Below are 23,695 nucleotides of genomic sequence, written 5' to 3' on the forward strand. Positions count from 1 at the left end.
AAAGAGAATGGGGAACTGTGCCGTGAACTGCCACCAATGTAGCGTTAAATTGTTATGTGTTAATACATCGATATGGAAGTAGTACTGTAGGCTACAGTGTAAGGTTCACTTGATTGAATTGAGGCGTGCGCCTGCGCAGAAGACCTCTGTACTTCCTGGTAGATAGATACAAACCAGGAAATAAACAATTGTCAGCAGTAGTGGCAACAGCAGTAGGCATCTCTTTGAAAAGGTCATTGAATAATACTTTGAATTTGCCACTTCACTGCGAGTCACCATGGCTTTTTTCAAGAAAAAAACCGTAGATGGTAAGTGATCACCGACTCGGCAACTAATCGTTGGCTAGTAAGCTAGCAGTTAGCAGTCACTGGCAGGAACATCCAAGTTAGCATTCAGCCAGCTGGGGCAGATTTATTCCATTGGGATTTCCATTCTGAGGAATCGAATGTTTTGCTCGCTACACGTGTTGAAGGTTGAACGTTGGTCATCGTTAATTGTAGCAAGCTTGCTATGTAGGTAGCTTATAACGGATGCAACACTGTTAATGTAGCTAGCTGACAAACTTCATGAAACATCATCAGCTAATGCTGATGACAGCCCGCCGGGCGATGGTTCGTTGGCAGCTAAATGACAGGCTGTGTTGTGCGGCAGAGCCTGACGACGCAATGTCAGTACTGTTAGGACAGAAACGTCCCTGGCTTGCATTTGACGACTGTTCTTCCAACTGCAGACGTTATCAAAGAGCAGACCAGAGAGCTGAAAGGGACTCAGAGACAGATCACCAGAGACCGAACTGCACTGGAGAAACAGGAAAAACAACTGGTGAGTCAGTCTGTCGACTTCCAACCTCCAAGTTCTGCGCATAATACACATCAACATACTGCTAACACAGTAGCCTAGCCTTGGTAAATCTCCGAGGTAAGCAAGTAAGTAAGTGCAGCTTAGACTAGAACCCAATTCAGACTACAAAACTGGGCTGGCCTGGTTAGTATGCATCTTCCATAGTTGCTGAAACAGTGCTGTAAAGGAAAATATGACAGGATAATATCGGAACAAGCACAGTATGGTTCGGGTAGGCCCTGTAGTGTGTGAAGCCCCAGAGAGCACACATTATGGACTCTATGTCTGTGATCAACATCAGGATTACAGTAAGTGAATCAACTTTACTTCACAGTCATCGCAGTGAGAAAGTAAGACTTTCTATAAGAATAAGTGCCACAAGCAGTCACAGTTCTAGACAAAGAGAAGAAAACAATAGTTAGTTATTCTTTTTTTATTGATTTTTTCCTCTGTAACTTCTGGAGGGGGCATGAAGAAGCTAATCTTCTTATCTTTAGGGAAGCATTGTCTAAGTGCATGGTTGTTTGAATGAATTAATCACATCCCAAACTACAGTACATGACAATTTAATTAGTTTTATCTCAGCATCTGCACATTGCGTCTTAGTCAGTGAGTTTTCTCTTGGTGCCGTGTGTGACTTGTGTGTGTTTCCAGGAGATGGAGATTAAGAAGATGGCCAAGACGGGGAACAAGGAGGCCTGCACCATCTTGGCTAAGCAGCTGGTCCAGCTGAGGAAGCAGAAGAACCGCACCTACGCCGTCAGTTCAAAGGTCACCTCCATGTCCACGCAGACTAAGTTGATGAACTCCCAAATGAAGATGGCAGGAGCCATGGCTACTACAACCAAAGTAAAGTGTGTGTGTGTGTGTGTGTGTGTGTGTGTGTGTGTGTATTTAGCCTGCATTTCAAAAAGTGAACAAATGGCTGAACTGCACTCTCCCATTTCAGACGATGCAGGCAGTCAATAAGAAGATGGATCCTCAGAAGACCCTACAGACGATGCAGAACTTCCAGAAAGAGAACATGAAGATGGAGATGACAGAAGAAATGAGTGAGACACACATTAAACCTGAATTGATTGATTGATCGGTTTAGAGAGACAGCTTGGTTTATTCTGGACTTACACATTTGCATTGATTGATTGCTTAAACAACTAAAACACACACATACAGCCACACACCAATGCAATGGCAGAACACCGGTATTTCCATGATCACTAATGACTGCAGAAAACTTTGTGTCTCTCCTGCGTCATCAGAATCGACGAGTGTGTTTGAGACGTGTTTCTGATGAGTCTTGTTGTGTCCCTTCCTCCCAGTCAACGATACGTTGGACGAGCTCTTTGACGAATCAGGGGATGAGGAGGAGTCTGAGGGCATTGTCAACCAGGTGCTGGATGAGATCGGCATTGACATATCAGGAAAGGTAAGAAAGACTACAATACCCAACTTATGGGTTGCATTCTGATTCTCTACCCTTCATCCAAAAGTGTGCACTCTTTCATTTCCCCTCAAGTATTTAAAAGCATTAGATTGGTGCGAGGATGTCTGGAGAGAGGTCCCGTACTGTACTGCTTACACGAGTGCACACTTCGGGAGAAGGGTATTGAATGGGGCCGCAGCCATGGACCCATTCCCCAGGCCCAGCTTAAACCATGTTTGAAAACAACAGTGGATGTGTAAGCAGGCCAGCACAGCACAGTACAGCTCAGCTCAGCTTGACTTGGCCCGGCCCAGCTCTGTAGTGTGATTGGGGTGTAACACAAAGCAACGCAGTTGACAATCAGTACATGTTTGGGAGAATGAGAGTTTGTTTGTAATGTAATGGTTATTTTCGTCCCTCTAGATGCTGAACGCCCCCTCGGCCAGCAGAAACCTCCCCAGTGCGTCTACCTCCAAAGCAGAGGGCATCTCGGACGACGAAATCGAAAGACAGCTCAGAGCGCTTGGAGTGGACTAACACGCACACATGCGCGCACACACACACACACACACACACACACACACACACACACACACACACACACACACACCTACCCCCCTCTGACTCACCCTTGCTCAGTGTCTTCCCGGGGATACAGTGCTACTACAGGCGGCAGATGCAATTTCCTTTAGTTCTAGTCTTAGTGCTGCTGTGTGTTGGGTCGATGCCGTGGCCATACAGGGAGAAGGGAGTGGCCATACAGGGAGAAGGGAGTGGCCGTGGCCATACAGGGAGAAGGGAGTGGCCATACAGGGAGAAGGCGTTCACTAGAGTTGGTGCACTAGAGGTTAGGGGGAGGCTTCAAGTTGTACCAATACTTGACTATGATCTTTATATCCTAATGATGGCAAGAAAAAAGGAATTAAACACATTGTAAGAAGCAGATGTTGGAACTGCATGCATAGTTAATTGCTACTCTCATTGAAAACTTTCAGCTTATGTAGATTACCATCTATAATTCATATATTCCATATTGGGAGTTGGGTTTCTTCATGTTACTACTTGCTGCCAACTCCAGACCGACTACCTCCATGGAAACAAACAGTGAAGACTTCAGGGGTCCGCCGCCATCTTACATTCGGGCAAAACGGGGATTCCCCCCTGGAGCGAAGGGAAGGGAATGCACTGAAGCAAACATTTCTTTCGGAATGGAAAGGAGCCCAGGATTGGTCCTTCCTCCCTCCCTCTCTTTCTCAGCCCTATCCCAATTGGACTATTTCATTCCTAACTCCTCCTACGTCTGTAGAGGCCACTTACTATGAATACCAAACCAACACCTAGCTCCTAACCCCTCAGGCCTAAACACTTGTGAGTGGAACCAATCTGAGTGCATTTGACAGGTGTAAGCAAGATGGTGGTAGCTCCACCCTGCCCGCTCATGGACTAGGTGGAATTATCACCATCTTGCTCATACCTATCCTATCCTATCCTCTCATATCTGCTCGTGTCTATGGATCATGGGCCGATTTTGAATTCAGCAGCAGTATGTGTTCTCCATCATACTATGTAGGGATTAACTAATATTTAAATATTTCAGACTATTTCCTTCTGTTTGTAAAGCTCTATGTTCTAGGGGTATGTTCTCTAAACAGTTTGCCTGCCTTCTCATCCTGCTGCCTTTCTGAGGGGGTTGTCTATCCTGGTCCATATCCATTCACTTATGCACTTAAAGAACCTCCCAGGGTCAAATCAGGGGACATGGTCTCTGTCTCACAGTGTGGCTATTTCCCAAAAGTTCTTAAATGTATCATTTCCTTGTTTCCTTTCTTTGTACCCTTTCCTTAGAACCTCGAGGGTGGATGGGGAAGCCACCATATTATTCTCACCCCATCCAGTACTTTCAAACACAGTAGTAATGAATGGGAGAAGATGTGGGGTCCGGTGGTAGCGAGGTATGAGTATAGGTAGATAGCCTGAGTTCAGGTTTGTGAGTGTGTTGCGTGTGGTATCAGGGGTATGTTCAAGATGCATAACATTCTGCCGTGTGTGTTGATCTCCAGGGGGAATTTTGCACATCAGTGTTTGTAACACACTGCGAATGGAAACTGCTGTTGGATGTCTGACCGGGTTTGAGCTGGCCAGGGATGCACTGCAAACGTTGACCCTGTTTGAATACTGTCAAACACATAATTTCTTTCTCCCTTCCATGAGGAAATCACTGATCTGACATGACTTGATTGGTGAAAGCAATGCAGCGCAAGGCTTGCCTGGACCAATCCATATCATATTAGATCTGTGATAACATCAAAGAAGGAAGGGAGGGGGAAAAGATAGACCCCCCCCCCCCACACACACACACACATTCAGTTTCTTTTTGGCAAAATTACAGCATTACAATATATGTGGAGAACTCTAGATTGAAGGGAAGATCATAGAGATGTTTATCTTTTATCGTTACGTTTGTCTTCTATGCTCTGTTGTCAGAAAATGTAAATTACTAATCTTACTTTATCAGAAGCGCTGTCTCCAGTCTGTAGCATAGATGTCAGACCTGGGTTCAAATACTATTTGGAATCATTACAGATACATAATCTAATTGTGTTTGGCCGGTACAGTTGAACTAATGGAATAGTCCCCAAAAGTGCTCACCCCTCCCATCTGGCACTCCAGGCAGGCTCAAGCAAACACTCATTATTTGAAAAGATTTCAAATACTATTTGAGCCGTGCCACTGCAGCAGGTCTGAATGTCCTGTAACAACGAAACACTGTGTGTAACTGACGTTGCAATACCAGAGAGGGTGCAAGTACAGTAATAAGGCATGAGTGGGTTATAAATCCTTATTTTGGTTCAGTTGTTCCACTGCGGTGGCACAGTAGAGATATTATTGCAATGGGGCAGGGGATATTCTATATTCTGACTTTGTTTTTTATTTACCAAGAAATAAAAGGCATTTTTCAAATATGATGGAGTGTGCAGTCTTGATTGTGTCTGGTCCCTGATGAGGGTATTTCAGGTACATGGCACAAGACAAAAAAAAAGGCAAACTACTCAGCTACTCAAGTTGTGACTTGTTGTTTACATATGGAGTGTAAAATCTAAATGAATCCAGCCCTTAAAGAAGAGACTACTGTACATTTACTGTGATAGGAACGTTAGTACCAACTTTGAACACTAGAGGGGAGCAGTGTACAGTCATCAAAGACATGGAACTGAAGAATTCCCCAACCCTGGTGTTTATTCAGTCTACATGCAGGTTGATTAAAATACCAATTCATGACTGAAAACGATGTATGTATTCTAATTCTGTGACGGTGACAACAATACATTGAGGGATTTACAGTGTTAACCCCTGATATAATCCCAAAGCATTTGAGTAGAAAATGTGTCCCATTCTCTGTTTGACTCTTCCAGTCAAACAGAGATGTGTGTAACAATAATTTAAGACCACGTAACACTTCCCAGGACAAGCTGTCTCCGGAATTAACCTGAAAATGAATATGCACACATTCTCTTAAATAAAACCATTTGTCTCTCTGTCTTTGTCTCATAGAACGTTCTAGTTTAGATATTGGATGTAAGCGTTTGTGTGTTGTGATCTTATTGTGATCTTATTCCATCTCAGACGAGAGATTGTTGTGTTATGTTCTCCTTGATTAGAATACCAAACATCAGCCCTCCATACTCCTGCCCTTGTGTCTGTGTGTGTGTGTGTGTGTGTGTGTGTTACCTGTTTCTCAGTAGATAGAATAAATATAAATACATTCTTTCAATGGATTCTGTCAATAAAAACAACATAATGCATAATGTTGACTGCTTGAATCAGAAATTTAGAACAACATATCAGAAGCTTCATTAGAGTGAGATTAAGGGGAACTGAAATCTGCATTCTGTGACCATGCTTGAAGCACTTAAATAGCTGACAGTGAACGGATAGGATCTGTGTTAGTGATCTCTCCCAACTGTCAACTGAGTGTTCAAATTCTCTCCATCAAATTCTCTGGATGCTTGCAGTCTATAACTGTTTTGTCTATCACTGTACTGGTAGTATCCTCTCTCCTCTCTCCTACAATAGTTAGCCAGCTCATTTTGATGTAGACATGTAGATATTGATTGATTACAAAAAAAGACAAATACATTGATAGTGATAATTTTTTAAACACTAAATCTATGAAGTATGGATTGTTAATACAGGTCATTATTGTAAAAGAGAATGTGTTCTCCATAACCTTGATTATTGAAGGTAGATAAATAGATTGTCATTACTGCATAACAAAGAGATCATAAAAATGACTGTCAAGACTTGAGACCACATGTAAACAGAATCTATTTACAGAATAATGGCAATTAAAAACAGCATCAAATGTGCTTCTCAATGTCACAGTAACCTAATCATTATTCAGTAGACCCCATTCAAATTTCAGACAAGAAACAGGATACAGACTTTGTTCTCCTCATTATAAAGTGGGTGTCTCTTGACCCCAGAAATAATCATCAGGGGTAGATGAAGTGTGTGTGTTTGTGTGCGTGCATGCATGCGTTTGTTTGTTTACTGCCTTGCCAGACACCAGTAAACAAAACAATGACAGTTCAACTACGTCAGAGTATTTTTGTCTTGATCACTTTCAGAATCACAAAGCAGATCACAAAGCAGGAGGCCAAGCTACAGACCAATCCCCCTCCCCTCCCCTCTTCTCTTCTCTTCTCTTCTCTTCTCTTCTCTTCTCTTCTCTTGTCTTCTCTTCTCCTCTCCTCCTCTCCTCCTCCCCTCCTTCTCCTCTGCTCTCCCATGTGGACTGTGGTCTGTGCAGAGAGATAAAAAGCCTTATAGGCCTCCAAGGCGGCACCTCCCCTTCACGCTCTGGCCCAGATCCACACCACATACTGTGACTCCAAAACAGTGCCAGGGAAGGAGGGAGAGAACACTGACAGACAGACAGACAGACAGACAGACAGATAGATAGACACAGACAAACAGACAGAGACATGGGAAATGAGAGTTCTACCAACATCGATAGACAAAGCAAGCAGGGGAGGATTTGACATAAGCTGGAGGGCTAACTGCTTGACTTCACTCGCCTCCTCAGACACACTATGCAGTGAAGCCCAGGAGAGACTAAAGTGGGATCTAACCAGTGTATAAAACACACACACACACACACACACACACACACACACACACACACACACACACACACTCATTTCTTCTGTCATCTCCATCTTCATGTTCTCTTTCTGGAAGTTCTGCATCGTCTGTAGGGTCTTCTGAGGAACCATCTTCTTGTTGACTGTCTGCATCGTCTGAAATGGGAGAGACACTCATCCACACATGAACCTGAATTCCTTCCCCTGGTTGAGCAGACAGGATGTGTGCGTGTGTCCGTTTTGGCACTGATCACCGAGCACTGCGCCTGTTTTGAAAGTGGTGCAGTGACCCGAGGCTCTGCTCTCTAAAGGCACCACCCACCCCGCTGCTTTCCTTGTGGTGTTATGAGTCAGGTCCGATGTGGAACCAGCTCACATACAGTATATGCATGTGTGAGAGTGTGTGTGTGTGTATGTGTGTGTGTGTGTGTGTGTGTGTGTGTGTGTATGTTACCGGTTTTTGAGTAGGTAGAATAAATAAATACATTACGTGAACTGATTCTGTCAATAAAATGATGTCAACACCAAAATGCATAATGTTCCCTGCTTGAATCACAAATGTAGAACAGCATGTCAGGAGCGTATGTCTCCTGTGAGCAATTCTCACCAAAACTCTCCTGTGCGCAGAATGTCTCCTTTAACAATGGGACTAAAAAACCTTATTTCTATGTAAATCAGGACGCTTTTTGCTCCGCAAAATATATTCAGATGAATTCTCGACTGTTCAATGTTCTGTAGCACATAGTCTCTCTTTTTCAGACTGTCAGGTTGTGATGAGCTGTATCAAGGCTATGCTGATGTGAATGATCCCTTGAGCATCGTTCACATTAACCAAATTGGTTACTCATGCAATTCATTGTTTTGTCACACATTGAATTGCTCTCTCTCTCTCTCTCTCACACACACCATTTTCCACCACTGAATATTAAGTTTACAATAATTCTACCATAAGGACTATTGACTTGATTAATATTTGTTATTCTCGACATGATCATGCTTCAAGAGGCTGGAGAATTACGACTGGTCAAAACCTTATCACCAACCAGGCTGATGGGTCCTGACAGATTTAGAGATGACTTCATCAGAATATGAATTCTAACACCTGTTGACACTGTTGAGGACATCATCATCTCATCAACAAAACACTTCTCATGTGCTGCCTGCTGGCTGGGTTGCCTGGATAGTGTCCACCACAATTACAGACCAGACTGGTGAGTCCTTTCCAACTGTCTCCTAGGGACAAACTCTTCTCCTTACCCTCTCCTCTTCTTTCCTTTCCTTTCCTCTCCTCTCTTTTCCTTTCCTCTCCTTTCCTTTCCTTTCCTCTCCTCTTCTTTCCTTTCCTTTCCTCTCCTCTCCTCTCCTCTCCTCTCCTCTCCTCTCCTCTCCTCTCCTCTCCTCTCCTCCCCCCCTCCACTCTCCCATGGAGACTGTGTCTACTAACGAGACAGAACTATGCCCTATGCCCCCACTGCATATAATGTCTCCCTGCTTCATACTCTTCTCATTGTATTCCCACAGGTTCCCCAGGCATCATTACTGTATGAATGACATGGTCATTTTGATTCTGGAGGCGGAGCACCATCAGCACAGACAGCAGTGCATGGTAGCAGGGATAAGTATAGTCTACAGTAGGGTCAACACACATATGATTGACGTGCTCCTGATTGTTGGTACAGAATCCCTCCTCTTCACTTGCCTATCTGTGCTGTTACATAACCTTGGCTGCTGTCACAGAAGTTGGTCAAAGTTTGATTTTTTTTTTTTTTTTGGAGGGGGATAACACTAGGATAGTTCTACGGTGCGGCGAGAGCAGGTGAACAAAAAAAAACATTTCACTTTTCAAGCAAATGCAACACGAAGGAGCCTATGAGATCAGACAAAGGGGCGTTCCTTGACGGACAGTAAAGGCCATGGCACGGCAAGGGACGCCCTCTAGACGCACGGAGGGATAGGGATGCGTGTATGTCATTCTCTTCTCTGTGTGTCGCTTCTCTCACCGCGCCTATCCATCTGCTGTTCGAGCAGAACAAAATTGCTAAATTGATTCAACCGGTTTACGAGTCAAACATCAACAAAGACAGAAGACAAGACCGTAGACGGGTAATTCCCATATTTGACCATAAACTGAATAACGAAAAACAGGTGAGTGACCGCATCTCAGCTGCAAGTTACTGCGAGTTAACTCCAGGCATCTCACTGATTAAGCTCTTATTATATTGAACATTTCTCCTATAGGCTACTGCCTTATTCGAAAATGTAAAACATTCTCTCAGATAGACAGGAGAAAATATGAAAGGCAATTCATAGCTAATGCCCCTGGTGTAGGCTATGAAACTACAGTATCTACTTTAATCTCTTACTGACATATTCTTAAGATTTTTTCTCTCTCACTATTGTAGCACCACATGTAATACACTAAATTTTCTGATGGCTGCCTGGTGTTCAAACACCTTCAAACTAATAGCAGTCGGCATGGAGAGGGAGAACAGTCCAACTTGTGTGTGTGTGTGTGTGTGTGTGTGTGTGAGAGAGAGAGAGAGAGAGAGAGAGAGAGAGAAAGAGAAAGAAAGAGAGGTTAATTGCTTTTCCTATGACATTACATATGTGGTCAGGCAGGGCTGCCCGTCAAGAGTGTGATTCCAAATCACCACTGCTACACTGGCTAGTGTGGATACTGTAGAAAAAGGACCTCAGGGACCGATGATGTAATTATAAGCACATTCATCATTCTCAGTGTCTGGTGCCTTGTGAGTAATGTGTAAGTTGTTACAAACTAATTTTGAAGTTTTAATCAAAGGTCTGCATTGTAGTATCGGAGTAAAGGAACTGTGTGTATAGCATATACTAATTATCTAGCTAATTAACAAATTGCCAAGAGAATTACTTGTTCGGCAGCCTTATTAGTTAGACCTACACTATCCACAAATCACAATTATCACCAATGTTTTAATTAAAACAAGGGTTTTCTCATTAATCTTGAAGTCTTGTTTTATCTTGTTGGTTGAAGTTTCCTCATTTGCCGTTTTATATTGGTTTCCTATCCAATTATTAAGACCACTTTTAGCTGTTACTCCTTTTCAACCAATACAAACCCAACATACTGTATCTTGAATTCAGCTGTCAGTCAGCCAGCCAGTCAGTCTGGGTCTGGTGGTGAGTATCGAGGAGATCAGTGGGGGGTCGTTGGCACCATGTGTTTCACACTGCATTTACTGTAACTAACTGGTGTGCAGAGAGAGAGAGGAGCGATGACAGCAGGCCTGAGGCACATGAGGGGGATGATCTCACAGCGGGTGGTGACATGGTAAAAGCACAACAGGTGGCAATATTAGGTGTTATGTTAAGTAGGGAAACACATGAAGGAGTACACTATCCACCTTTATCCCCTCCTCAGCCCTCGAGCCCCGAGCCCAAGCCTCAGGAAGCCCTAGCTCCAGGCAGCATGTATATGTGTGACTCACAGTGCTCTCGGTGTCTCTCTGGGGGGAAGGAGTGGAGCTCTCAAGGCCAGAGTTGGTCTTATACTTCACTGTTAGAGGCCACTTCAGTGACCACTGAGGGATGATACTAGTATTGGAATTATGCATTGGAAAGTCGAGCAAACAAGATGAACAAAGAAATAAAAATTTCGAAAGAGGCAACAAGCACTTTGTGATTGAAGGCAGAATAGAATACCCTAAGGGGGTCAGAACTACTGGGATAGTAGCTAACCAAGACTATTAGATACACAAAGACTTATAGAACCAATCACATTGGTCTCTCAGAGGAGAGGAGGAAGTCAGTGTATTGTGGAAGGGTCAGGATGCCCTGGGACTGAAATTATGAATAATTGACAGGGTGAAAAGACAAATGGTGTGAAATGCATTCTCTCCTCCTGTGTTTTTACCTGTATGGTAAATGAATCTCTCTGCTTGTGTTGTTAGACTTGAAGACATGTGTTAGACCCCGAAAGATGGTTTGTTTGTTTATCATGTTATAATAAGATTTTCATGAATACTTCACCTCAAAATTATAACGACAGTTTGTCTAGCTACTGTTCCAAACTGACACATACAGTATTCTCTCGTCTTGTATATTGTGGAACTATATAGGAGGAACAACCGACTCTGGGAAAATAAATTCAATTTGATGCAGCTTAACTGTCAGACTGTCTCAGAGAGTGAAACATTAACTTGCAGCTCAGCTGTACCCACAAGCCACTGCTAACTGTTCATTAGAGAGACTTTCATAGAGACTATATTCTCTACAAGCATAACCACATTATAGGAAAAAAATCCGGTAACACACCACCTACACAGTAAACACACAAAATCAAAAATGAAATAAATCAGGTTATTATTCTAGATATCTCTCAGGTAACAAACTGAGAGATGAGAGAGAGGTATATGAGTGATCTCCCACTTCCCTGATGTGCAGAGGGTTATGTTATGCTCTCCTGTTATATAATCTTACACCCCATGGTAATGAGGGATTTGTGCAGGGTTGCCAGTGAGCCAGGCGTCTGAACCGTGTCTGTGGCGACAGCAGTGACATGTTCTGCTTGTGTAGACACCTACTGCCTACTGGTGATGTCAATGGAGTGATAAAAACCTGTGAAATGACTGGTGTTGATGCACACATTATGGGACTTAATGGGACCCATTCAAATACGACGCAGTACAGTAGTGCTGTAGTTAACAGTGTTCAGGGTACAGGGAGTGTCGCCTAAAGATACCAAGCAGAGCATCTCTTATATAAGCTTCAAAGAGGCTGTGAATATTGTGACTGACTGACTGTGTTTTCCCTGTTAGAACACACTGCTCGAAGGAACATCCCCAGGCTGACTAATGGATCTGTCCAACTGCTCCTCCTTGGTCTACCCCGGGCCTGAGGGCCCCAAGGTCAACCCCAGTAAGATCCTGCTGACCCTCACCCTGTCCCTGCTGGCTGTAGCCACCACCAGCATCAACTCCCTGGTCATCACCGCCATCACTGTCACCCGCAAGCTCCACCACCCTGCCAATTATCTCATCTGCTCCCTGGCCGTAACAGACCTCCTGGTAGCTGTCCTGGTGATGCCCGTCAGTATTGTCTACTTCGTAGAGGAGACCTGGGCGCTGGGCCCAGTCGCGTGTCACCTGTGGCTGGGTGTCGACGTCACCTGCTGCACCTGTTCCATCCTCCACCTGGCCGCCATCGCCCTCGACCGCTACCACGCCATCACCGACGCCGTGGCCTATGCCGGCAAACGCACCTGCCGCCGCGCCCTGCTCACCATCGCCGCCGTCTGGGTGATTTCCATGTTTGTGTCGCTGCCCCCGCTGGTGTGGAGGAGGCAGGGCAGCCCAGAGTGGTCTGAGTGGGGCGAAGGAGAGAGGGAAGTGGAGGGAGGGGTGGTGGACTCCTCCTGTCTCATAGAGCATGACCACGTGGCATTGACGGTCTACTCCACCCTTGGGGCCTTCTACATCCCCATGGGCCTCATCCTGATCCTCTACTACAAGATCTACAGGGCTGCCGAGACTCTGCGCTTCAGGAGGGGCGCCAGGCAGATGCTGGGCAGAAACAGCACAATGTCCAGCCGCATGTTGCCCGCAGAGAACTCCAACAGAGACTTACCCCTGAGCCCTGACACCCTGAGCCCCACAGAGAAGTCTTTCTCTGAACCCTCCATCACGATGACCCCCACCTCCACCACTGTTCCCTGGGGAGGGGTGCCTTCCCACCCCCTGAAGGCCCACCGGAGGATGAGAGTTCCGGGGGCTAGGGAGAAGAAGGCGGCCACCACCCTGGGGCTCATCCTGGGGGCCTTCGTGGTCTGCTGGCTGCCCTTCTTCCTCAAGGAGGTGGTGGTGAACACCTGCACATCCTGCAGCGCCTCCGCTGGCCTGGCTGACTTCCTGACATGGCTGGGTTACCTCAACTCCTTCATAAACCCCCTCATATACACCATCTTCAACCAGGACTTCAAGAGGGCCTTCCAGAAACTACTGCGATGCACTCACCATTGAGAGAGATTGGAAATAGAGACATGTTCCTTTATCTTATTTATAAAGAGAGTAGAGATCACTATGGATTAAAGTGTTACTGGACATTCTATGGAATAATTCTACGACTAATCTCGTCCTCAGGCTATTGCCCACAGTGCATATACACCAGGAATAACAATGACTGAAACCCGGCCAGTGGGTGTGAATTTGCACACCACACATTAAGTTATAATGCATGGTGTGCAAGCACTGGAGGGGGAAGTGCTGTGGATGACTGATGATTCCAATCTGCAAGGTAAAGCCATTCTCAATTGTGAGAAACTCGATTCCTCTCCTCCGTCCTACACTTGCAAAAAAAAAAAAAAAAAAAGCACTGAAGGAGACTACCTAAGGGGAGGAACCAAGATGTTCTCCTCCAACACATTGAGAGTAGGATGTGAGTAAAGAATGGGGGAGGAATCAAGCTTAACAATTGAGAAAGGGCCAGAGGCTATGCATCACAAGTCTGAGCATATTGGGCAGAAATGTCTGGGAATTAGATTATTCTATGACCGATCCCAATCTCAGACCTACGTATTGAATTCTAGCCATTATGTTGTGCTGGTGAGATAGTAGGGAACTGTCCGCGTGTGACTTATTCATGCATGATAGTCATGAAGTTGAGTTAGTTAGATATTGTGCATTGAATGTATGATCTAATCTCTGCCTAATGAAGGTACCTGTAAATACCCCTAACACACCAAGACTTCACTAATCTTCATTGGCAGACCAACAGACAGGCTACATCTTTATTTTGTACAAAGTTTAATGTCTCAATGATTTATGAGTTTACATCCAGTCTCAGGTGAACTGTTATATCAAGGAACTTGAACCCAAAACAGAGACATGGCACAAGAGCACCACCGTGTGGGTTCATGTTGCAACTGCTCCAAAAGAACAATCACCCACCTAGTGTTCAATGACTCCTACCCACAAGGCTTGAATAAAATATGTTTATTATTTATAAATAAAATGTTGTGGTTGCATGCCAACAATTTGTATAAAATATTTATATATAAAACAATGTCACATTTCATTGGAAACATAAGACAGGTCATCATTCAAAGCCATATTCTGGACCAGAGCTACTCTGACATCAGACATAAGTATTCCCCTCTTTACGGGGATTGGGTGGAGCCGTCCTGTACTGACCCATGTTTCCACCCACCTTCTGGGGGCAGGAGGAGCAGAGCAGCCCCCCTCCGATGACCATGAGGGCTGCAGAGGCCCAGCAGATAAAAATGGCCGCTCCCAGCTCCCGTTTCACAGCCTGGTGGACCAGAGGGCTGTAGAAGTCTGTGATCACCCTGTGGGCAGTCCAGCAGGGGGGGACCAGGCCCAGCACACCTGCCACCAGGAAGAACACCCCTGCTGCCATGGCAACACGGGCCTTGCCCGAGGACCCCTCTGCCAGACAGTTGGTGCACTTCCCCCCAGCTATGGCGGCAAACGTTGCTATGACAGCCACCAGTAGGGAGATGATGAGCAGGGCCCTAGAGGCCTGTAGCTCACGGGGCAGCGCAAGCATGGAGTCATAGACCTGGAAGACAGGAGACACATTACCTCAATGACAATGAATTACATTTCTGATACACTATCTACATAGTGTAGGGTTCTTGGTTTGAAAACTTGTTGGTATTTTGTATTTCAAAAACAGACCAGTCATTATTGAAATTGTCTTTTTAAAGTTTGTTTTGAGTAAATATAACCGAGATTCACTTGTTACATGGACACCTTAATTGGAAAGGCACTATTGCCATGTAAATGGTCCACTCTGACCTTGCATTGCATTTGTCCAGTGCTCTGCACCACACAGGTCATCCACAGGCCCTCCCAGTAAATCTGAGCTGTGATGATGTTGTTGCCAATGAAGGCTGAGACTTTCCACAGAGGTAGGGCGCAGGCCACAATAGTTCCCAGCCAGCCCAGGACCCCCAGCGCCATGCCCAGTACCTGCAGCCCCACAGACATGGTCACACAGCCTGCTAGAACCACACCTGGGGGTGAAGAACAGAATAGGGGGTACAACTGCAGCAGGGTTATAATACACAGCAGGAGACTGCAGATGCAGGTTCAAATCCCAGTCAGAGCAGGCGGTGAATTCATTTGGAAGAATGAGTAACAAACTCAATAGTAATTTACATGAAGTATGAGAACACTAGGGGTGCATCAATAGTCGAAGGTGGCTTCTTCTCCTTGATATGCACATAGAATTAGAAACTTGCAATTGAAGATAAGTTCGAGGTTGGAACCCATAATGCTAAGAAGGATCGGAGACGAGGAGGAAGCCATACAAATCCAATTCATTCATTACATTTCTATGGAGGAAGCCACGAAGAAAAGCGATAAGATCAAGGCACAGAAATTGGCATCAAAGATCACACACTCAAGGGCTACTTATGATGTTTTACACATATTGAGCAGAGTAAGACTGAGGGTTTGATTCTGAATGTCACCTTTTTCAGTAGCCTGTTAGAGCTTCTCCTCCTCCTTGGAATTAACCCTCAACACACGGGCAATCAGCAAGATCTATGTATTTTGACAAATCGGAGATGTATTTATTCCAACAGGTACGGGAACACCGTGCACGACGCTCAGTGTTGCGACATGTACACAACAATAGTCTACCCGCTCAGATGATATTAGGAAATATTGATCAGTAATAAATAAACTGTTTGCGCAATGACGCTATATAAGCTCGTGTGTTTATACACCAGGTGTAACCAATGTCTTGTTAGACGATAGTGACACAATTAATTAGCCTAATTGGCAATGGCCTATAACTTTCCCGGCGCACATATCTATAAAAAAAAGCAGCATGACTGATCGTTCAGAAATATAGAACGTCTTATTTATTTTCCCTTGGGAAGCACAGAAGGGATGTTGCCATGATCATGTCTTAAGTTGTTTGTAGGCTACATATGACTCTATAAATCTGTGGAGTAATCATAATAGGCTTGTTCATAGTTGTTTCAGGCTTGTTTATGGTTTGATATGTCTAGCACATGACATTTATGAAAGAGCAGCTGTATGAGACACAGATAGCCTACAAAGTGAACGGATATGCAGTAAATCGTAAAGTTTAGCTGGGGTGGGCCTCCATGAAGAAACGCATGCAATATAAAAAACAGTCAAGTCAGAATTTAAAAAACAAACAATTATTTTTTTAATTCCAGCAGTCATTACATGGAAAATAAATGGACTTGTACATAGTGACCCTTCCATGTTCCAATCCACAGTTTTAAAAATGTAATGCCTAAAAAGGTGAATACCTGTATTGGTTACTTACTAGTAACCAATACAGTCTAGGTTGAGTTCGGGATCTTGCGATAAATCTACTACTAACAGACAGGGCAGTTGTGTGACTTCTTGTACTTCTCAGATTGGAATCATGTCAGTTCTATAACATTACATTTCTAGGTTAAAACCAAACACACAAACATGCCCCTGGTATAGTTCTTTGAGGAACACTGCACACAGCATCTCATATACACACAATATTATTCAGATAACCTTCAGTAAAACCCCCCCCATCTCCCATACAGAGAGCACAGGGAGGGTCATCCATTCATCTCTGGTAGAGGGGAGGAATCCAAGGGGATTGGTCCGACTGGGCCCTGATTGGCCAGTGCCAGAGTAGGTAAGGCCCTGATTGGCCTGTGCTGCTGAAGAGGACAGTGGCTTGACTGCTTCATTTCTGTTTAAAAAGCCCAGCTCCATATAAAACCAATGACCCTGTCTAGAAACATAAGCTAGCCCCTTCTCCCTACACACTTATGTGGATTTGAAAGGATTGGAAAGGTATAAGCAAAATGGTATTAACTCCACTTTGCCCTTTGATAGGCTAGATGGAATTTTGGAACACAATGTTGTATACCTATCCAATCCTTTCAGATCCGTGTAGGGAGTAAGGGGCTAGGGCTTGTTTGTGGACAGGGCCAGAGAGAACTCCTGCCTACTTCTAGGGTCTAGCCCCAGCAGTGGTGCCCTACACCGGGCTAGTGTAGTCGTCCTTCTCCTCCTCCCCACCCTGGTAATGTCTGTACTCAGGCCTCAGCTCCCACGTGTTCTTGTGGGTTCCCTTGACGTTGTAGGTGCCAATGTCACGCAGAATCTCCTTCAGGTAGATCTGGTGTGTGTTGGGGGGGGGGGGGGGGGGGGGGGGGACAAAGTTAGTGATGTCTTGACTGCATTGAGAGAGAATGGAAGAGAGGGAGAGAGAGAGAGAGAGAGAGGCATTGGGAGAGAGGGTTAGAGAGACAGAAAGAAAGAGAGAAAAGGGGTGGGAGCATTGGGAGATAGAGACAGACGTAGAGACGTACCACAGGCTGTTTAGTAATGTCCACCAGGTCTTTGATGTTGTAGTACTGATGCTTCTCAAAGGCAGAGAACAGCATATCCAGCACCTGCTGCTTGTCAGCTCTCGCCCGCTTGCCCTCATCCTTTTTCTTCCTTTCATACGCCAGCTGTGGTACACACACACACACACACACACACACACACACACACACACACACACACAATGATCAGAGGCACATTGAGATTCTAACAGCTAATTGGAATCCCAGGCAAGGGGGAGGGATTGACCCTTACGTTATACGAGTGATTGGCCACAGGTTTGTAGTTGGAAGTGACAGGCTTGTCTAGCTGCTGAGACAGTCGCTGGGGCTTGGAAGACTCCTCGATCTGCAACCTGCAACAGAGAAGAAACCACACCACACAATGTGTGTGTGTGTGTGCGAGTGTGTGTAGCCTGAGTCTATCCATCTGATTGGCTACATTGCTATTGAGACTGTGTGTGTGTGTGTCATGGCATACCCACCTCTTCAGCTTCATGTAGTTCTCGCTGGCGGCTGGTCTGCACTCGGCTCTCTGCACCACCACTCCCTCCAGCGCAATTTTGTCTTTAGGAAGAGAAGAGACACAACTCTAACACCATATCAAAAAGCAAGAATCAATGTGTATATATGCAAGCGAATGTGTGTGTGTGTGTGTGCGTGTACACGTGTGTACACTTTTCCCTCATTGGACAACTCCTCACTGAAGCACACTCCACAAAAGCAACAACATGATAAAAACCATATCTAGTTAGGCTGGTGAGAACCGAGCTCACTGCAGCAAGGCAGCCTCTCTGTCCACCCGAGGATGGAGCTACATGCTGCTGACATACACCTCCAGCCTGCTCCAGGACCAGAGGCTCTCTGGCCCCAGCTGCTGCCCAGGCTCCACACCTCTCAGTGGGGGAAGAGACGGAGGACACTCACCTGGGCCTGCCCCTGCCCCCGAACCTGAGCTGGTGCCATCAGATCTGTCCTCTGACTGGCCTACAGGGAGGGAGGGAGGGAGGGAGGGAGGGATGGATGGAGGGAGGGAAGGGAGGGAGGAGAGGAAAGAAGGGAAAAGGAGGGGTCGGACAGTAAGAACCATCACACCAGGGTTTAGCCCCTCCCTCCCCCTCCACAGCAGCGTAGCGCACACAAAGCTGCTCCACATCCTGTCTCCACCATGCATCTGGCAGCAACACACACACACACACACACACACACACACACACACACACACACACACACACACACACACACAGGCCAACAGATGCCCCAGAGCTCAAACCCACACACAATGACACACACCACGACAAGCTCCCACTCAGACCCTCAACAGACCTGGTTTTGCGATCAGAACACAGGAGGTGCACATTAGAAGAAGTGGCAAGACCATGCACAAATCAGAGGCACTCCATTCCATTCCACCAGAGCAACTCCAATAAGATCAGAGTATTGATTGATTGATTGATTCATTCATTCGCTTGCTTTGTTTATGTTAAGAAGCTCCAAATCACAGCAAATCCATTCCAACTGAGCTATGCTGATGACGACAGTGGAGCTGAGCATCTACTGAGGAGATAAGAGCACTCCTACTGGCAACAAGAGTTAATAAGCAACACATCTGATCCACATCAGCCCCAAAAATACCTGATTGGTAAATCAGAGGTAGAGAGACAGCATGGTAGAGGGGTAGGGGAGGGGGAGAGGTAGGTAGACAGAGAGAGAAGGAATGGTGGAGAGAGAGAGAGGAGAGGGTAAAGAGTGAGAGGGGGTAAGAGAGAGAGAGAGCAATCACACAGAGCGAGCAGCACACTGTAGTGGGTCAGCACCTCCACCAGACAAGGTAAACACACACAGGACTTACCCCTTGGCTGTTCTGAAGTGAGAGATAACACAACACCGCAAAAACAAGTCAATCAAACTTATCAGGACAAAAGGTATTTCTCAGGGAAATCTGAAGGAGACTCAAACATTGCGTTTTGGTTTCTTCTTCACCCCGAGTGCACCTGTAGAATTGATGCCATTTCTCCTTTATGCTCTCCTTCCATCCCCCTCCTCACCCAAAAATACGCGGCCAGGCGTTAGGCCACCCACCTGATGAGGTTTCTGTGAAAACGGCCAGCGTCTGTCCTCCAACGGTCTGCATGGTGAACGGGTGGTCCCGGGGGGCACGCACCGTGGTTGGCTTATCCCCAATACTGTCGATCGCAGTTAGCTCCTCATTCAAAGTGAACGACACCTGTAGGGTCAAAACGATTCAACCATCAACCTAATGTCTGAGTAGATATCAATTTGGGATATTGTGTTTGATAATGAAAATAGACTTCGTCAAAGCCATAGTTGATAGCCGGTAATCATTACCTCAGCTTTTCCTTGGTTCCTAAAATAAGAGAGGAGGAAAACAAGTGTCATTAGGCTAGCTGTCAAATGCAATCTCTCCAGCAAGATTATAAACTAGCTAGACATCTGGTTTATGCATGGTGGTGTCACTTACTGTGCGTGAGTGTCTAGGAACGAGATTACTTACTTGCCGATTCGGAGCTTTCCGACTTCGCCCCTGCCTGATGCTTTAGCCCATTGCTGAGACAGGTATTTGGGCACCTGCGTGCAAAGAACGATTGTGAATACATCGAACAGTAATGTTATACTCGTCTGCCAAAACCAACATCACGGTGGTCCGTTTCATTGGCATGTCTGTGCATGAAGTAGAGGAGGAAGGCAGACACAGCCAGAGCTAGCTATCCCGATTTAGCATCAAACCTACCTTTACCAGCCACACACCCGTGTTCTGTTTGGCACCGGTTAAATCCACCTCTCCTTTCTCGGACATAGTTAACTCTTTGCGGTTATCTGTTGTAAATTACCATTAGAATTCGTTGTGTGTTATTTCTTTGTCTGCGTGTGGTAAACGGCACAGTAAACCGAGCGGACCGGTTGCAGGATATGGTGGCTCAACAGTGTCATAATGGACGAGCGCGGCCAAATGCGCGTTTTACTGTCTACACATCTAAATAACAGAATAGAGAAGAAACTGTTTCAAATATCCTTTAATATCAACTGTGTCCATATAAGAAAATACACGAATTTCACAAAACCTTACATGAAAATTAAATTGTCATGGAAAACATGACATTTGTAGAGACAAAATATGATGCAGAAAAGGTGCCTAAATAGAATCTAAAAACAGCATGGATGGATACATTTGTTAATACTTTTATCACAAAATGAATACGTACACATAGATGTGATACTGAATTCCACACAAACTTTCGACCCTGAGCTCAGCTGACACATTCACCCTTGAAAGAAAAAAACAGGTTCAGCTGCTCCTCTATATCTCACACAGATTTGCCAACACAATCTCCTTGTTTCTACCTGAAGTCAATGTGACATTGAATGTCCATGACAGGGTCAAAAACTCTAAGGCCTTCTCCTAGGTTGTAGCCTGTGGTATCCTCTCAGAGAAACATCTTCTCCTTGCTGTGAGAGAAGCGTGTGTTCAACTCCTGAGATTTCTTCAACAGGCGCTCTTTCTGAGCTGCGTCGAAGCGGTTGACCTGCAGGTCGTTGTCTCTGTCGAAGGCCCTCCGCTCCACGGGCTTGATGCCCTCTACTTCTGCTTTCCTCTTCAGCTTCTTCGTGTGTAGACTGACCAACGACTCACCACGCTTAGCGTCCTAACAGATAGAGGGAGAAGGCAAGTCTTAGGATTGAAGCACATAACGGACTAGATCAACAAGTCTATCTTCTATTGTTTGCTTATAGGATAACAAGCCTAAAAAAGGTTTAAATAACATATTCTGTCCCTGAGAGTGTGTAGAGATCAATCTCTGAGCAGTATGTTGGGAACACCAAAATATCTCTTTAAAACAAATGAAATGGAATATAATATAATAATAAATATAACTACGTACGTTATACTTGGAGATTTTCTCTGCCATCTTCAGTTCCTTTTTGGACAGTTGGGGGGCGTCGTCTTTTTTCTCAGCCTCGTCACTTTTCTTCCCCTCCAGACGTTCCTATTGGTCAAAATCCCAAGTGGGAATTAGAGAAAGGCGGAGAAACCAGAGCCACCATGTTGGCACCAACAAGTTCGTGAATTGATGTGAATTGAACGTCACTGTAATGGAACGTTTGGTGTCAAGACGGACAGAAGAACAGTTGGCCAAATTCTGTATGTGTACGGCTCTGTGTGACAGTGAGATTGCCGTCTCAGGTTCCATACCCTGATCTTTCGTTCGCGGTCCGCGGGAGTGTCGGTCCACATGGAGCGGTCCTTCATCTCTGGCCCAGACTTCTTCTTGAAGGTGCGTGCCTCCAGGCCGATGTGCTGGAGCACTGGAGGCAGCTCTGTCATCCAAGTCTCTCTGATCACCTCCTCAGGACCCTCCTGGCAACACAGACAAGTCTATCAACCTCTGTGAACTCATCTGACCATGAGAAACCTCCAAACAGGACTTGACAAGCTAACTGGGTGTGTATTAAAGGCCAAAAAAACCAATCCCATACAGCTGTTTTTTTTTCTCCCGGTTTTGCTATCCGCTATCATCTAAGAAAAAAAATAGTGAACAGTAGTAAGGAACTCACATCTCCTCCAGTCAGTCGATCCTTCATCTTCTGGGCTCTGCGCTCGATGTCCAGAGCCACTGAGTCCTGTACGACTCCTATGGCAGGCATGGGCCCAATGACATCATCATCCTCCTCTCCATCACTGCTACAAGGTTCTGCTGTGTAGCCTGGGGGCAGGGCTGGCCCAGGGAAGTCGTCGTCATCATCATCCTCATCATCCTCATCAGGTCTGCGGAAACCTGGAGGAAGGGCTGGGCCTAATACAGATGGCCTGGGGAAAATAAAGAAAATAGTGTGGTCAACCCTGTCAAGTATGACAGAACACAAGCAGAGAGCATTTTCAGCATCTTGAATATGATTACTTCATGGTTATCAGGCCATACAGATCCCTTCTTTACAGGTCACACAATATTCCTTCTCTATAGACTTTAGGCACAAAATGGATGGTTCTCTTAGTTACCTCTCTGGTGAAAGCTGTTTCTTCTGAAACCCTGGAGGAAGAGCTGGCCCAAAGAAGCCATCATCATCATCATCATCATCATCATCATCCGCAGGCCTTTGACTTGCCGTGTCCTCTAGTCTACGCTGTTTCCTTAAAAAAATAAAAATAAATGAAATAAAATAAACCGTGCTCATTGTCATTACAATAATCATTACGACGACCCAACATAGAATACAATGTGGTGAGCCAGAGGTGGCTAGTTCAGGTGCATTACTCTGCAGAGGGTCCATCCCTAGCTGCTCCGTGCCTTCCGCGTGTCTTGCCCCTCTTGAACACGACCTCCTCCTGGTCGCTATCCTCCGAGGAGGTCGAGGAGGGGGCCCTCGGTTTAAAGCCAGGAGGGAGCGCAGGACCTGCAACTTTCGTACAGGGAGACAGAAATAGAGAAAAACAATGGCACCATTGTGAAATAGCAAGCAATGCTGTGAATACGACAGGATATCTGAGGCTCAGTTGGTAGAGTATGGCGCTAACAACGCTTAGGTTGTGGGTTTGATTCCTGCTGGGACCATATATACTGACATGTATGCAGTCACTGCAATGTAAGTCGCTTTGGATAAAAGCGTCAGCTAAATGGCATATATATATATATACCTTGCTATAACTTAAGACTGATCTTCAAAGCAGTCAAGCCAACAATCTGTGACAATACTCACATCCCTCTTCATCATCAGAATCGTCATCGTTGCCTTTTCTGAACATCGGGGGTAAGGCAGGTCCGATCAAGTCATCGTCTGACATGACTATCCCTTATCACTCCTGCTTCCTAAAACAATAACAGGCCCTAATGCAATAATATTCCTCAACACACGATTGAAATTGTTGAAAAGACAAGCTCCAGTCGTCTGACCCTTTACCCCACGGAAGTAAACAAACTCAAT

The 23,695-nt window shown here is 45.4% G+C and overlaps 5 protein-coding genes across 7 annotated transcripts; 2 read left to right on the top strand and 3 right to left on the bottom strand.

Moving 5' to 3' along the window:
• Nucleotides 1-173: 173 nt before the first annotated feature.
• LOC310819800 (charged multivesicular body protein 2b) lies at nucleotides 174-5,229 on the top strand. The gene is made up of 6 exons (XM_083691193.1): nucleotides 174-308; nucleotides 731-822; nucleotides 1,495-1,689; nucleotides 1,790-1,892; nucleotides 2,160-2,266; nucleotides 2,687-5,229. Exons 1-6 carry the CDS (start codon nucleotides 278-280, stop codon nucleotides 2,798-2,800), a joined length of 642 nt encoding a protein of 213 aa, XP_083547319.1. The 5' UTR covers nucleotides 174-277; the 3' UTR covers nucleotides 2,801-5,229.
• A 7,007-nt stretch (nucleotides 5,230-12,236) lies between these two features.
• LOC310819583 (5-hydroxytryptamine receptor 1F-like) lies at nucleotides 12,237-13,400 on the top strand (the record flags this gene model as incomplete). Its single annotated transcript, XM_083690888.1, has 1 exon — nucleotides 12,237-13,400. The coding sequence occupies one exon, from the start codon at nucleotides 12,237-12,239 to the stop codon at nucleotides 13,398-13,400; it is 1,164 nt and encodes a 387-aa protein (XP_083547014.1).
• A 1,114-nt stretch (nucleotides 13,401-14,514) lies between these two features.
• LOC310819584 (claudin-like protein ZF-A9) lies at nucleotides 14,515-15,389 on the bottom strand (the record flags this gene model as incomplete). The annotated part of the gene is made up of 2 exons (XM_083690889.1): nucleotides 14,515-14,958; nucleotides 15,198-15,389. The coding sequence occupies 2 exons, from the start codon at nucleotides 15,387-15,389 to the stop codon at nucleotides 14,515-14,517; spliced, it is 636 nt and encodes a 211-aa protein (XP_083547015.1).
• A 1,197-nt stretch (nucleotides 15,390-16,586) lies between these two features.
• gtf2f2a (general transcription factor IIF, polypeptide 2a) lies at nucleotides 16,587-20,673 on the bottom strand. Of its 2 annotated transcripts, XM_083691241.1 has the most exons (10): nucleotides 20,508-20,673; nucleotides 20,271-20,344; nucleotides 20,105-20,123; nucleotides 19,838-19,982; nucleotides 19,608-19,619; nucleotides 18,683-18,742; nucleotides 18,241-18,322; nucleotides 18,012-18,111; nucleotides 17,741-17,884; nucleotides 16,587-17,547 (listed from the first exon to the last, which is right to left on the bottom strand). In XM_083691241.1, the coding sequence occupies exons 1-10, from the start codon at nucleotides 20,571-20,573 to the stop codon at nucleotides 17,407-17,409; spliced, it is 843 nt and encodes a 280-aa protein (XP_083547367.1). In that variant the 5' UTR covers nucleotides 20,574-20,673; the 3' UTR covers nucleotides 16,587-17,406. The 2 variants fall into 2 exon arrangements, with proteins under 2 accessions (XP_083547367.1, XP_083547368.1); XM_083691242.1 differs by lacking the exon at nucleotides 19,608-19,619.
• Nucleotides 20,674-20,774: 101 nt separating this feature from the next.
• gpalpp1 (GPALPP motifs containing 1) lies at nucleotides 20,775-23,657 on the bottom strand. Of its 2 annotated transcripts, none has more exons than XM_083691043.1 (7): nucleotides 23,471-23,657; nucleotides 23,029-23,167; nucleotides 22,773-22,904; nucleotides 22,331-22,583; nucleotides 21,969-22,133; nucleotides 21,658-21,762; nucleotides 20,775-21,420 (listed from the first exon to the last, which is right to left on the bottom strand). In XM_083691043.1, exons 1-7 carry the CDS (start codon nucleotides 23,553-23,555, stop codon nucleotides 21,202-21,204), a joined length of 1,098 nt encoding a protein of 365 aa, XP_083547169.1. In that variant the 5' UTR covers nucleotides 23,556-23,657; the 3' UTR covers nucleotides 20,775-21,201. The 2 variants fall into 2 exon arrangements, with proteins under 2 accessions (XP_083547169.1, XP_083547168.1); XM_083691042.1 differs by having other exon boundaries at nucleotides 23,029-23,173.
• Nucleotides 23,658-23,695: the final 38 nt, after the last annotated feature.

This window comes from Argentina silus (genome assembly GCF_951799395.1).
Source record: "Argentina silus genome assembly, chromosome: 19".
Classification (NCBI taxonomy): domain Eukaryota; kingdom Metazoa; phylum Chordata; class Actinopteri; order Argentiniformes; family Argentinidae; genus Argentina; species Argentina silus.

Excerpts from the sequence above, each read along its gene's own strand:
- gpalpp1 (XM_083691042.1), bottom strand. The coding sequence starts at position 23,555 with ATGTCAGACGATGACTTGATCGGACCTGCCTTACCCCCGATGTTCAGA. Across the intron at positions 22,584-22,772 it reads AAACAGCTTTCACCAGAGAG|GCCATCTGTATTAGGCCCAG; the intron begins GTAACTAAGAGA and ends TATTTTCCCCAG. Across the intron at positions 21,763-21,968 it reads ACCGCGAACGAAAGATCAGG|GAACGTCTGGAGGGGAAGAA; the intron begins GTATGGAACCTG and ends TTTGACCAATAG.
- LOC310819800 (XM_083691193.1), top strand. The coding sequence starts at position 278 with ATGGCTTTTTTCAAGAAAAAAACCGTAGATG. Across the intron at positions 1,690-1,789 it reads CCATGGCTACTACAACCAAA|ACGATGCAGGCAGTCAATAA; the intron begins GTAAAGTGTGTG and ends CTCCCATTTCAG. Across the intron at positions 2,267-2,686 it reads GCATTGACATATCAGGAAAG|ATGCTGAACGCCCCCTCGGC; the intron begins GTAAGAAAGACT and ends TCGTCCCTCTAG.
- gtf2f2a (XM_083691241.1), bottom strand. The coding sequence starts at position 20,573 with ATGTCCGAGAAAGGAGAGGTGGATTTAACCGGTGCCAAACAGAACACG. Across the intron at positions 18,112-18,240 it reads AACTACATGAAGCTGAAGAG|GTTGCAGATCGAGGAGTCTT; the intron begins GTGGGTATGCCA and ends TCTCTGTTGCAG. Across the intron at positions 17,548-17,740 it reads ACATTACTAAACAGCCTGTG|ATCTACCTGAAGGAGATTCT; the intron begins GTACGTCTCTAC and ends AACACACACCAG.